General features: G+C 42.8%; 1 protein-coding gene across 1 annotated transcript in view; it reads left to right on the forward strand.

Moving 5' to 3' along the window:
• COL24A1 (collagen type XXIV alpha 1 chain) overlaps positions 1-15,239 on the forward strand; it is a 158,703-nt gene that overhangs the window by 81,998 nt on the left and 61,466 nt on the right. Inside the window, exons 14-21 of the mRNA XM_078865719.1 lie at positions 2,068-2,112; positions 4,990-5,043; positions 5,592-5,636; positions 8,044-8,097; positions 11,838-11,891; positions 12,198-12,251; positions 13,378-13,431; positions 14,222-14,275. Of these exons, the coding sequence (XP_078721845.1) occupies positions 2,068-2,112; positions 4,990-5,043; positions 5,592-5,636; positions 8,044-8,097; positions 11,838-11,891; positions 12,198-12,251; positions 13,378-13,431; positions 14,222-14,275 (414 nt within the window). The remainder of the gene's footprint in view (positions 1-2,067; positions 2,113-4,989; positions 5,044-5,591; positions 5,637-8,043; positions 8,098-11,837; positions 11,892-12,197; positions 12,252-13,377; positions 13,432-14,221; positions 14,276-15,239) is intronic.

The following is a 15,239-nucleotide window of genomic DNA, read 5'->3' on the forward strand; positions in this document are numbered from 1 at the left end:
TACTGTGATAATGATTTTTAACGACAGCCAGAATATTGGCGAGATGCAACTACCTCGCCTGGCATACGAGAGATCGTGGGTTCGATTCCTGCTGTACATTTGGAGTTTACATGTTCTCCCTGTGGTCGCGTGGATTTTTCTCCAGGCCCTCTGGTTTGTCCCTCTACATTCATAAACGTGCGTTTAGAGCATTTGGCTGCTTTGAATTTCCACGTCATAAGCCACTTTGTTGAGCTCTCATTTGTGGCCAGGTCGCTTATGAAAAAGATCTATACAGCTCGTTTTATAGTTTCAAGTTCAAATAATGTTTACATGATTTTAATCCTTTCTAGGTCATAGCCACTGCAAGTATGGAAATGCTAATATCGTATTTCGCGTACAAAATTGTGCATTTACAAACACGTTTGCCTTTCCGCTTGTCGCATATTATATGTAGACTTGCGCGCATATGCATCGTTTTTCCACTTGAACAATCGTATGCGAGAGAACAGCTGGGAGCAAGTGGAAACGCGAGCGTATCATATTCACCCTTCACAATTGTGCAAGCGCTCAAATGTGGAAAAAAGAAGTGTGCTTCATGCCAATTAAGGGATTTACTTGTGGAAAATATCATCTAATGAGCATCAATAATGCACCCCAATTGTTTGCGCTTCACACAAAAAAAAACCCCATGAATTAGTGCTTTCTCCTCTCCTCAATGAGTGCCCTATCGCCCACACATCCTCCGCTCGTGCGTGACCTTCTTTTCCTATCTTGCCATGTTATGCACACCAGGGCCGCATGAGGAAACTGTGCTGCCCTAGAGGAATCGCCCTCCCCTGGGAGTTGCTGCTAGTTTTATACTACGCGGCCATCAGAACGGGACATTTCCCTGTGGAGCCTGTGTGTTGAACTTTCTCGCGTCGTCCGTTCCACTTGTCAGTAAATCGGTGAACTCCTTTGTGAAATTGGGTACCAGTTGCATGCACATATTTTGTTGTTGTTGTTGTTGCAAACAACACGCAGAAACGTGCAATAAAAAAGAGCACACACAGCCTTTGTGCATACGCTAAAACCATGAGCATTTCTAGAAGTGCATTGTGGTTCTCGTGTCTGAGGTCATAATCCCTAGACACGTGACCAAATGTCACCGACTAACAGAAGCAGTGATGCAGTGATAACTGTGGACTCGTCAGCGCAGTCACCAATGCTCACCGCTGTAAAGTCTGCCTCTGGAAACCTTGTATGCAAAGACCCCACTTCCAGACTATTGGGCCCATCAGCTTGGCAGAATTTCCCCCCCAATTTACGGATTAATTGTTTGCTTGAAGGTTAAGCTTGGGTAATGCTGCCTTTGTTAATTTGTGTATGAAGATTTGAGAATGTGCCATCTTCCATCGGTCACTCATAAAATAACTGTAATCATTGCAACGCTAAATTAACTCCAATATATTAATGTATTACAAAACAAAAATTCAGCAATATTTTTACTCCAAAGTATCATTCAGTTTCCTGCAATCCTAGGATTAAGTTATTATATATTAATGTAATGACAGGAGGTACAAGTTATAGATCAAATTGAGTTACATTTGGCTTGTGAAGTTCACAGAGGCCAAGTTATTCCCACATACAAAAGCCCAGTCCTCCTCCCCCACCCCCCCAATTATCGGCTTTTGTTTCAGTGAATCAGTTGAAACGACATCATCGCTCGCCGTCGAGCACGAAAATAACAACGCTGAAACTTCAAAATACATCGTTGAACAAAATTCCGTGGACGCCCTCACCATGCCATCCTACATCACGTCTAACATCGCCCACGCAGAGTGGTGCAGCAGGCATGACTGGCATCCAATGCGGGCGCGTTGAGAGCAACACAATGGCACGATTTTGCACACAGACCTTCTGGCTAACCGCTACAGCGATTGACTGCCAGGTGGTAAACATCTACGCTTGGAGATGTTTTCCATTTAGTTGCATTGCTCAGTCGTCTTACCCTGACGGCGATGGCAAGTAAACACATTGCAGTATTTCACCTATTCGCGTGCGTGTGTGGGGGGGGCGCGTGTGTGTGTCTGTCATTTTTTGCAGGGTGAAGTTGGAATAGAAGGCCCAAAGGGAGTCCTTGGATTGACCGTAAGTACAAAATGGAGACCACACGTGACGACACTTATAGGCTGGGGCAGTCTCATTGTTTGACACACTTGACATGGAGACGGATAACCACAGCATTTTCCACGATTTTGTCTCATTTACTAGTTGTGTATTCTTTTCCAGGAGAGGCAGTCATCTATCTCTGTCTACAAATGTTATTGAGGCCTACATTCCTTCAACCTGAATTCATCCTTTTCTCCTCTCTGCATTCCTACGAACCTCCGCAGAGCATTTGCACTTCTCTGCACCATCCCTAAGTATCTGAACATCTGTGAAAAGAGCTTCATATCTCATCGATTTTTCTCCAGTCAAAATAAAGCTTCGGATTCGGATTTTTTCGGTCCGAGGAGGGAACTACATTTGTTACTTGGTCCCAAAATGTTGGCATAACCTCTTCTCTAATTTAAATCTGAACAACCTTTCGACCTTCATAGTAACATTTATGTTCGAATAGCTTATCATATCCATAAGCTATTCGAACATAAATGTTACTGTGATATATAACTCGAGTGTAGAGACCCCATAACATGTTTGCTCTTGTGGTCTGGTTATGTTAATACATTTGTAACTTCACATGTTGTAAATGCCCATCCTTGTCTTGCCCAGACTGCTAATAACTGTCAAGTATGTAACAATGTATGGGATTCACGTATTAATATTGCATCTTATGCCTCTGATAGATACATCATATTGTGCATGTATGAATATCTTATTTGGGATTTATGTAAATGATATTCAAATGTTATGCTGCTATCGTACTTAGGCTGAGGAAGTCAGAAAAGAGAGACAACGCCAATGAGACAATAGAGCAGGACAAAAAAAAGAATGGATTTTGAATAGAATTGCAGCACCAAAAAGTCAAAGTATTCACTGGAAGGAGAGAGATGTTGCATGCCTACTAATGTACGTGTTAAACGCACATCTCACTCAATGATGAATAACTCACCCAAAGAATCCCTGCCACTTTCCGCATTGTGCCAAAATAATACATCCTTGAGTCTCAATATCCATGGCATGCTGCACATTGCTGAACGTTGTTTTGCTGTTTAAAAAAAAAACATCATAAGTCCCACGGCTTTGATAAAAAAAAAATTGCATTCATCAAAACCCACAACACTGACAAAGAAATATGGAACAAAAGCGAGAGAGTGTGCAAAGAAGCAAAGAGAGATGCGTGCTGAGGATTATGTTGACAGACGGAAGAGGATTACATGGTTCAGCAAACACACCCAAATCAGAGATGTCATATTGAATGTGGAAGAAATTTAGTTGGCTGGGCAGAACACAATGCTGAAGGCGACGATGGCTTACGGATGACAATGGTGATGGAATAGCAGCCAAAAGATACAACAAAGACAAAGATCCCCCATATAGCCTTAACATACTGTTGGGGCAAATGCTGATAGCGAGCGCCTATGAAGGTCGGCCCACCACACGATGGGGTGGGTAGCCAGCACCACCACGGCCGCCTTTGTCTCCATAACGGCGATGTTAACACATTGCACTGAGTACTCATTTGAATCTGAGGTCCAGAACTGGTTCAGCTAATCGTCAATGGTGTTGGCCGTGAGCGGGAATTAAACTCGGATCGCCGGGTTCATTAGCACAGCTCGCTAACCGCTGCACTACCGCTACCCTACGAGAAGCAACACACCCAAGTGGATATCCGCCATGAAGATGAAGCAACGAGATAGGCTATCTTAAAAGATTGATTATGACGCGTAGAACCATGAGGAATGGTGACAGCATGCGGATGCCTTCATCCACCAATGGATATTGCCTTATGATTCTTATGAATAGTTAATTTTGAGATAAAGGCATTGAACGGTGCTTTGCAGATTTCCAAAATATTTCCCCAACATTTTTTTACAAAACAAAGTGCAGCCTGCAAATGCGACTGTTCATGTATCAACACAGTGCCAAATTTACAAACGTAAACTGGATCACTTCACATTCCCACCTCCTGCCCACCCAATCCTATGGAATGCTGGTGACGCAAACGCAGAGATGTTATAGAAACTGTATTTTTTTTTGTAGTAAATCATCTTTTCTCCCTGATCCGTTGTGGGAAATCATCTTTTCTCCTCCATCCTTTCTGGTAATGTCATTAAGAGGCAAGGCACCAATCACGTCCGCTCTATCAGAAGCCACACAAGCAGCTGACGACAGAGACCCATTTCCACATTCCCCTTCTCTCTCAGCAATCGTCCGTCCACAGCCTTTACATTAATATTTTTTTTCACAAACCGTGATGACGTGCCACCCTACCCAGACCAGTTGTAGCGCCTCCGTGTCATTCCACGAGCCATAGCTATTTGTCTCGGGTCACCACTGCATGGTGATGGCATCGTAAAACGTGTCTCAGCTTGACATCTCTGAAATTCGAATTTATCTAGAGGGCCCCTCAATGTTCTGCGTTGCGATTTTACAATACGTTTACACGTAGCGTTTCTTGACCGTTTGAATACTATTTAACAGTCCGAAGCTTTTTATCTTTGTCTGGCCAAATGTGCTGGAGCACGCCTATATTGCGGTGCTTTGGAAGCAGTGGTTGGTGCGCTTAGATTTGTGAAACTCCCAAACCCAACAGGCAGCATGCTAGCCAGCAGATGGCGGTACCGCAAAGGGGTAAGTGAACCCGACTGTGTAGACGTTTGTGTGTTATTCTCCTCGCATGTACAGGTTTTCCCCAGGCACTTTGGTTTTCTCCAATGTGCAAAAACTCTACGGAAAAAAGAAATTTGCCCAACTTAGAAATGCAGCAAGCTCCTCAAATACAGCCCTGAGACTCAGCAGGGCTTTCCTGTGCATATAAATGACGTCTTATTGAATGTATTTTGTTTTTCTTTTGTGTTTAAGGGCGATCCAGGCCCTCAAGGGATCATTGGACCACCTGGTTTTCTGGGCCCCAAGGTAGAGGCAGACATGTCTTAACCCCCACACTGATCTCTCCCTCAATAGCCGTTTACCCCACTGGCGATGATACAGATGTACCCATGTAGACCAATGATTTCATTGCATTCAATGCACACACAATTGTATGGTAATATCATTAAAATTATTGTAGGTAAACAAACGATGATGTTACACCTGCATGGTCGGTTAGGTCACTTACGTAGTAATGTTGAATTGCATCTGCCTGAAGGCTGAATATTGATTTTGCCTTAATGTTGATGGCCCCATATTCCTTCAATAAAACAATTTGTCAGGATTGTTTTGTGCTTTTTGGCTGATCCTAACCATTTTGAGCCAATGTGGTTTTAAACAAGTATTAAACGTTGGGGTAAAGAAAGATTGAAAGTTGAGTTCAGGAATGCGTGGATGAGTTGATGGATGCACTTAGAGCTTACACGTTTTTTTTAAGCCGAAAAGACATTCGCAATTGTAAGATAATATTACAGATAATATTACAGATTTCTTTTAACGGTTGTGCTAAACAGGCTATGATTGATCTCTTGCAGGGGTTCATGGGAAGCCCCGGAGAGCCGGGAGTGAAAGGTGATAAGGTGATCTGACAATTCCTTTAACATACCACGTTTTGTCGAAACGGTCTTGCATTGAGATGAGGCCGGCTGCTTGCATTTTGTAAATGCTAAGAAAACATATTATTTAATTTTAAAATACTGTTCAGGATAAAACAGGGAATGATCATTTCACTATAACTTTAACCCTGACTTTAGCTCATTCTCAGGATTCATAATGAAGTCTTGGGTGATTGTTTTTCTCACCCTGTTAGTGGTAAGAGTAACGTTAGATACAACTTATCCCAAATTTCATTTCAGGGAAAAATATTTTTGCACATTAATATCGGAGATTCTTTACGTGCACTTTGTGCTCTCCTAACATCTGCAAAAATCTGGAGAGTGTAAATGTTTAGCAGGGCGATTTACAAGACCCCAAGTTTGGAGATTCTAAGAGGCCAATCACAAGTTTACTGCAAATGTGTTCTGGGAATATTATCCAGCGAGGCATTTATCTCTCGTGTTGGGATGTCTTGCATGTGTCATACACAGGACATGACAAACCCATTAGGCAGTGCATAAGAGGTTCTTAGTCTGACCATTCATACACCTGTGCCTGCCTATAGAAAACACTTGCATGATTTCTGCCTTAGCTTGTATTAATTGAAATATAAATAATTCCCAAATAGGTTTTGCTGTGTAAGCAGAAACTCGTCAGAAGGTTTGAACTTCCAGGAGTGTCATCTGTGATCGGCAATTGCATGCGGGGAAGCATTCTAACAATACAAAGACCACAACATGCAACCTTTCTTGCCAGTATCAGAGGATAAGAATAGTTTTGGTGTTTGAACATCTTAACACCTGTTTTATTGCCAGAAATGGTAAAACCTATTTTTAATACAAAGGCCGTAGTTAATTTATCATCTTTTGTAACACATTGCAACAAAAAAATGTCTGGAAAAGACCAAAAGGAAGTTGAATCATTAGCAGAGAACCCAAGATGATCGATTTGAAGCGGAGGCGATATTGTGGCCAATTTTCACACTGCAGTTGACCGAATTCTCCACTACGGGGCACTACCAAATAATTAACCAATTGGCACTTTAGGGCATGTCTCCGACTTCCGAGCACAAAGTCAACAAACAGAGTTTGCATTCATGTTCTGGTCACTAACGTGGACGCCACTCAAAATCCGGCTTCAGAACCTACGTGGGCACAAGCAAGTTGCCAGGCTGACACGGCAGCGAATCAGAGTGCAGATTATCGCACGGTTTTGTCCGGCCCAAATAAACCTGTGAGCATTTGCATGTATACGTACAGCCCTTTGTCAACCCACTGCTAGATGAGGGCCTCTTTGTAGGTCGTGGTGGCTATTTGATCTTACTTTACCATGGTGGTCACTGCGGGTTGGTGAAGGTGGGGAGTATAGAGGCATGTGAGTATAGCACAATAATATATTTTGCTGCATTGCTTTCTGCTGACCACTAAGTAACTCCGCAGCTGCCTTTAGCACCTGTTGTGCATGTTGGTCACCCGTACAAGCACCATGCAGCCCCAACCCTACATAGCCCCCAAGATCTGAGATCAAGCACAGTCCGGTTCATTTAGTCCATGGGCCAGAGCAGAAATTGGTACCACCAATGATGGCAAAACGTCAGTAGTCCCGATTCATGTATACAGCTAATAAGAGTGGATTATTTGAAAACGCCACACATTTCACATGGTTATCACGGCATGTTCTGCTATTGGTTACATAAAGAAAGTGGATTATTTCTAACTACGTAACTTTACCGAAAGAACCAAAGAGTATGGATTCCTGCGAAAGTCACGAAAGCTTCAAATCAAGATTAAAGTGGATCCACTCTGGTAATGCCACCACAGGTGGTCCTGAAAGGGGACATATCTGTTCTTGGTTCATGGACTCATTTCATCATAGGCCCCTCCTGGGTACCCAGACAAAATAATCAAGTCCAGAAAATGTGGCTCCTGGGTTGCTTGGGCTCTTTATTAATTGTTTGGACAATTGGTAGTTATAATGGCCGCATTGTTGCATAGCAGCAAACATTATATATGTTTTCCTTTCATTGAAAGGTAATTTGCTTGTTTGTAATTGAGACCACAGAGCGAGACTGGGACTGAATTCATCTTCTTGGTTCTTTCGGTAAAGTCACGTAGAAGGGAAGTAATAAAATAATAAAAATGAAACATAATAAAATTATTCTCACGACGTTTCGGCCACAACGCAAGCAGCCGTCCTCAGGTGAAAACCAGGTCGGTCGAGGCGACAGAGTCTGAATGAAAATGGGACTGAATTGTCAAGCTGGAGCAAAGCTTGTTTCACCTGCGACGGTTTCAGCTGTGATGCAGCGCCGCTTGCCTTGGGCTGTTTTGGTGATGTCTCCCAAAGTACCGCGCCGTGATGCGTGCCCCATGCGTGTGGTGTGATCCGCAGGGTGATGAGGGAGCAGCCGGAATTCCAGGCGAGATAGGCTTCCTCGGAGACAAGGTGAGTCAACGTTACTGGGTAACAACGTACACATTTCAGCAGACTTCCGTTCTGTCTCCACGTACGAATAAAATATTTCTTTGTAATTGTTTTATCGGCTTTGGAGACCAATATTATCAAGCAGAATTTGTTCTTTGGTTCTTTCGGTAAAGTCACGTATAAAGATAAAATAATAAATTAAATAATAGCATACGACGTTTCGATTGCAACACAAGCAATCGAAACGTCGTATGCTATTATTTAATTTATTATTTTATCTTTATACGTGACTTTACCGAAAGAACCAAAGAATAATTCCTGCAGTCACGAAAGCTCCAAAATTAAGATTGAAGCAGAATTTGTTTAAGCAAACTCCAAACCAGTTTCGACCTTCTGTGTTTCATCAGCAGTGTCAGGATTCTTAAGCAATTGGTGCTGGGTTGCCAAACGCTATTGGCAAGCACTCCGGCTAAATGACTGAGCCTTGTTCAATGCAAAAGCGATAATGTATACAAACTCATGATACGTTGTTGTGGAGCATTACTGGTAACATTCATTTAAAGGCAGACCTCCATTCTGTGTCTCCACAAACAAATATAAATGTATTCAGTCATTGGCATGAACATCACCAGAGCAGCTCATTATTCCAGACCCTTGTTCTACATGAACTATGCAACTTAAGGGTTTTACGTTGTTTTATGGGAGGTTTTATTGGCTTTTTCCTACCCTAGAAGCAGCAATTCAAGTTTTAAACAGGGTGCACTTTCACGTAATAAACATGATTATTATTGCTGTCTTAAAATGGCTGTGAAAGAATGTATATGTTAAGGGCATAATACGACAACAAAAAGACACGTGGGCTGGAGGTCATTATTTTTAGGAGGGTAAAAGTGGCATAGATGAAAGAAGCGTGCTAAATCTCTCACTTTTCCCATCCCAAAATGGAATATGCTGTACATTACCGATTAATCCTGTAGACTCCCGATAGCTCTGTAAACTGTCCACGATGAACGTAAACAGTTGCAGTGGATACTCGTGCTGCGTTTGAAAACGATGATAACAGTCATAATACATGAAGGGCATAATTTGAACTGTTGACAAAATGCATCGGGTGTTGAACTGCCCTTTCCCCGAGGATTTACGCCCATTGTTCTGCTACTCGCTGTGCTCAAAGCAGGAGCCTCCTGATCGGGCGATTTCTTTTCTCGTCGCCAGAGCCTTTTTTTGCGTCACGTTGTGCTGCATAGCAAAATTCAGCAGTGACAGTTGTGAACAACCAGGAATTCTTGAAATCTGAAGGTGTGCCAGAAAATGCCTTTTGATGCATAACCTAAACACAGACTATGGGCTGAGGAATCGGAGACCTCGCTGTTTAGTCTTGTCAACTTGGAATGTAAAAGTGCTCCAAAAAATGCTAATGTGGCTAAACGAGAGTAGTAATCATTATATAGTCGTTAGCACGTTTAGGGTTCATGTACAGTTCTGCTAGCACCTTGTGTTAATAGGGCATGGTGGTTGATGTCTCAGGCTTAGATTATTCAAGATTATTTGAGTGAGACACCCACCTACAGGGCAGAATACTTGTAAGAGGCAGCGCAGAAAATAGGTTGCGAACCAATGTATGTGGGGTTTTGAACAGAATTCTGTTTTATGTGTACGTTTGCTCCAGGCTGTCCGCTTTCCTGCTGCATGCAAATTCCTACTAAATTGACTGTTGCCCAAACATCCTTATTAGCGTGGGATCTTCCTTAAAATCGAGTCTTGAGACTTGGTGACGATTTCCTAGATACACAGAGAACTGTGTTATCGTACCATTAAAAAAATAAATGTCACAGCCCTCTGTCAATTCACTGCTGGATTTAAACTTTAGTTACCATTCGTCTCCATGCTAGCCACCGCGATTAGTGACAGGGATGGGGTACCTTGTAACTGCTACAGATATTAGTAATGGCCAAGAATCGAACTCAGTCTCATGGGCTCACAGTGCAGTGCTGCAATCACTACATTGCCACTCTACCCCACTGTATCGTTATCGTGTTATGTTATATATATATATTTTTTAAAGTTTTGCTGGCTGGCTGGCGCGCAGGCGTGCAAGTGCGCCGTTGTAACTTTGCCGCGCACATTTGCTTGATGATGTCACCCACATCCCACGGCATTGAGCTGGGTTCGTGCGTCATTCTGACATCTCCCCCACCCACCCTCCATCCCGGCTGCGTATCTCGTGCAAATGCGTGTGCCAGTGCTAGTTACGATTAAAAAAACAATCATTTACAGCCCTTTGACAATTCACTGCTAGATGAATGCCTACCCACGCCGTGTCGGTAATGGGAGTTGTTTAACTAAACTAAACCAAGCAGGGCAGTGTGGGTTTGTGAAAGGGGCTGTGGTGGGCACGGATAATTCAGATATCCCTCACCTTTGGCCTTAGCTTTGGCGGGGAATTGTACTTATGTCGCCGGGGTCACAGTGCGGTGCATTAACCACTGTGCCCCCATTTGACCGACTGCCCATTTATCTTCCTTTGGCATACATTTGTGGGCATTGCGCAGAGAATAAATCCCAAGCAAGTATAAACCTAGGCTTGCCAGAGTGTCCTTAAGAGCCCTTTCTGTCACCAGGCAGAAAGCGTCTGATGAATTACCAAGCCGCTTGACAATAAATCCTCGGCCATTGCTTTATTGTGACGTGAAGTGTTTGGACTGTGACGTGCAGCCTCAGCCAGCAATGATGCGCATTCGTTAACAGATAACCTTAGATCCCTCCCTCCCAACACAGGCTGCCGGGGTAGTGCGAATACTTTTTTAAAAATAGAACCCATTCGGCATGGCTAGCTCATTCCAACGAGGATTAATTTACCGGATCTGCAGAGAATCACATGTTAACCTCAAATGCCTCGTAAAATTCAGCTCATTGTTCCAACCCTCATATGCAACCCAATAGAGAGATATCGTTATATACTGTAAATATCTCTATATAAGTCAATTACTATGTGCGGTATTAGTAATGATAATGTAGATTGGAGTAATAGCGATGATAAATGATATTGTATCCATATTACAGTTTTTTTGGGGGTTTGATCGCGTAAATATAAATGTGTCGCTAAACCTGCCACCTTTCGACATAGCCAATTAGTAAGGTTTGTCCCGTAAACAAACATGCCGATTCGTCATGAGTTCAGCACACCGGTGTGTTGGAGAGTAAACTCACAACGTTTACAATTCAAGTACCGTCTTTTCAGGTTTAACGACGCATTTATATTTACGTGGTCTAACCCAAAACAAATCTGTTATGGATAATATTGGTCGAGAAAGCCTACGTGTTAAATAGTACATTGTAAATAAACAAGTCGATCGGGTATGTTTATGACTGCAATCCTCATGCCAAAATGTATGTATACTGCTGTTATTTTCAGCCTTTCCATGTCATACTTGCAGAACTTAACCAAGGCACTGCATTGGTTGACACACTTGGTCCTTCCTGTAGCTGATATAGATTGAGAGGTAGGATTAGGGTTATTTGGGCTTGAGCCAAAGCAATACAGCCGTGGATTAATATCATGTTACACTACGTCCCGTTATGCTTCATCATTGAGCATCCAAGGATATTGTATTTATATATGTTCCTGCTGTGATCTATCATGCAAAAACTTGTCTTGCTTTCACCTCATTCGCTCTAGTGTGTTATGCCAGAAGTGCTCTCCAAGTATTCACTGAAACAACTGCGAACAAATGATTCTGAAATTACGTTGACTTTCCCAGGGCAACCTCGGCTTTCCTGGTCTCCCTGGGCCTATTGGAAATCCTGGAATAGCAGTAAGTCGACTACCTTGTTATTTTATCGAACACCAAGTTATTTTTCAGTGACACATTCTGAACATCGCTTGAGGCTAAATGTAAAGCGACAAACACCGCCCAATGAACTTCCGTTTTTATACTCTGTCGAATACTTTTCGTTCTTTCTTTTTTTACAATGTGCCTACATCTGTTCATTATGGACACTTGCATTACCCATGATTATTATTCATTATCTGAATATCTCTCTTCATATAAAGTCTGGGTAGAAACAGAAAGAAATTACCTGTTATGTAAACAACTGAACGATGATAATCTTTGCTTCAGGGAAAAACCGGGGAATCTGGACCGCCTGGGCCCCCCGGGTCTCCTGGACCAGAGGTTTGTAAGCGGTACTAACACTGAATTCGAACAACAGATTTTAAAGACGCAATCGTAGATAGTCAATGAAATAATATAGATCTTGGAAATTTGGCGATTACATTTTGGACACAAATCAATTACGATTGTGTTAACAGCATCGTCGCATGAGAATCTAGGGGCAACCGGTGCACTACCTGGCCTCATTCCACGTTAATCGAACGCCTTCTCTACATAAGGGGCACATTTGTTTATGCTCTGCGTAGAGGGGCTCGTTTGCACGTCGGTCAAAAAACAAATTTTCATACGATCGATTTTTGGTTTAGTCGTTTGTGACCGGGCTGAGACCATCAATTTACTCATCTGTTTGAGAATGCAGTTTCATCACACTTGGCCAAGATCTAAATCATGATCTCAAAAGTGCCATCTCAGCACTGTGTCCCCTGAGCCACGTGACCACCACCCTTACATGATTTAAAAGTGGTTATCATACTTGTAATATATTCCTTCTATTACATAGTTTGAATGGTTTTAGATTAAAATGTAAGTGTACTAATATATTTCGTTTAACAACAAGTTATGAAGTGGTATATTGACACTACTCTGATTTAATAACATTGAAACATCTACACATGTATTATAGTTTCTGTAAACTGTAATATACATCAATAACAGTGTAAAATTTATTGTGTGGATTTGTCGGTTGAAGTTATGCAGCAGATTTACTGCAAGCGTTCCCTCTACAGCCATTGGCCTTGCGTCATCATTCATAGCAACGTAGGGCATTAAACATCAATGTCCAGGGCTGAAATGTCACAGGATTTATACAGTCCGAATTTAAAGCTTTCGTGACTGCAGGGATTCATCTTCTTGGTTCTTTCGGTAAAGTCACGTAGAAGGGAAGTAATAAAATAATAAAAATAAAACATAATAAAATAATTCTCACGACGTTTCGGCTACAACGCAAGCAGCCGTCTTCAGGTGAAGAATGAAACACTGCCAAGCTTGGAGCGTATATATAAGCTGGGTTGGAGGTGGAAGAAGAGCGCCTTGACAAAATAATTTGCATATCAAGATTGGTATTACCTTAAAGAATTTATGATAGGTGTGCTTCTCTCTAAAGCAGAATGTGTTTGTGCTTGCACAGGGTTTTCCCGGTGCCATTGGATCACCAGGTATTAATGGACTTGATGGGCCAAAGGTAAAATTATTATATTTTTTTCCACGCTATATATTTACACTTGCGTTTACATTAAAATATTTGTTTCTGACGGTTGAGCGGCAGGTCGCTTATCATGTGGGTGCTGCCCTCCCACCTTTTCCAAGACGTGTGGTCAGCGTGGAAGAGTAGGCCCAATACCCTTTAGTGGTGCTCTCTGGAGCTCCCCTCTAGGGAGAGGTCGTTCCACCAGCAGTGACACGAGCAAGACATTTCAGGGCTGCACCGTTACCTGTTGCTGTCTATATGTATCCACGTTGCACACTCCTCGCTTTCCATCAGCTAACAGCGACCCAATGAATTTCACTGACTGCGCAACCGCGGCTTCACAAGGTTTTTTTTTTGCTCAGCGCAATGCTGAAAGAGCCAACAAAAGCCTTCATAGCTGAAGCGGCTTTTTCAGTTTAGAAAAAAAATAGTTCACAATTCCATGTTTCTGTAGCCTTTTAATATACGGACGTCAAATAGAGCCTCACGTTGACTTCACGCTCGCGCCCGTTTTAATTTGCCGGGCGTGCTGAGAGACGGCGTCACGATGACCGCCCCAATGTTTTTTGGTTGACCGCTCAAAGCCAACTGCTGTGCTAAGGTGTTGTGCAACCTTAAATGATGAATAGTGTACTGCTGTTGACTTCGAGCAGTGTTTAGCGATGGTGATGAATAGTCCTTACTGTAACGAGCCGTCTATGTCAACAAGGGGATGTGGGCGACTGTGTTTATCCAGCACTAACATTGGAATTTTAATTTTGTGTTTGTTTTTTCCTGCAAACAGGGCAAGCCAGGATCCCGAGGCCCACCAGGACCAACGGGCCAGAAGGGACTTGACGTTAGTACCAGTCCATTTTTGAATGCTCTCTGGAAAGACACGAGGCAACACACACACACATAAACACAAAATACAATCCTATGTATAGACATCTGGACTGTTGAGCCAAGCCGTCATTAGCGAACACCTATGAAGTCCAGCATGGTGCTCAAGAGGGGGTAAGTGGTCAACACTCCACCTAGCCGTTTTTGTCTCTAGGCTTAGTTGACCTAGGGCAGGCCCAGGACAGTTTAGATATTCGCCAATTGGTGTTATCCTTGAGCGGATATTGAACTCGAGTCGCCGAGTTTGTTGGGCAGTGTGCTAACCAGAGGTGTGGACTCGAGTCATGTGACTTGGACTCGAGTCAGACTCGAGTCATGAATTTGATGACTTGCGACTCGACTTGGACTTGCATAACAATGACTTTGTCCCACCTATGAGATGTGGACTCGAGTCATGTGACTTGGACTCGAGTCAGACTCGAGTCATGAATTTGATGACTTGCGACTCGACTTGGACTTGCATAACAATGACTTTGTCCCACCTCTGGTGCTAACCACCACATTAACACTCCACACGTAAACTCACACACAAACGCTATCCTAAACAAGCACCATGAATATTTTAGCTGCAGAATTAACACTCAAAGGCATATCGAGTAAAAAATTCAGCTATCCTATCGAGCAATGACACTCCTTGAGAATCAACATGGTTTTGCCACTAATATTATGCCCTTGTCATCAGATATTGAACATCAATCGGCCACTTCAATGGAATCCTATGTTGGTATTTGATACACTATCTAAATGCAACGCTGTGATGGACAGTCCACCAAACTTTCCGCGTAGGGCAGGCTCTGCCAACTTTATTTTCCAATAAAGGGCCATTGTCAGGCAAAAACATTATATAGGCGGCGGCACCATAACATATAATTGGAGTGCCATTTGGTGAATCTGAAACCGCCTTGCTTGGGATCCTCGGC

The sequence above is a fragment of the Lampetra fluviatilis genome, chromosome 20 (genome assembly GCF_964198595.1).
Source record: "Lampetra fluviatilis chromosome 20, kcLamFluv1.1, whole genome shotgun sequence".
In the NCBI taxonomy this organism is placed as follows: Eukaryota; Metazoa; Chordata; class Hyperoartia; order Petromyzontiformes; family Petromyzontidae; genus Lampetra; species Lampetra fluviatilis.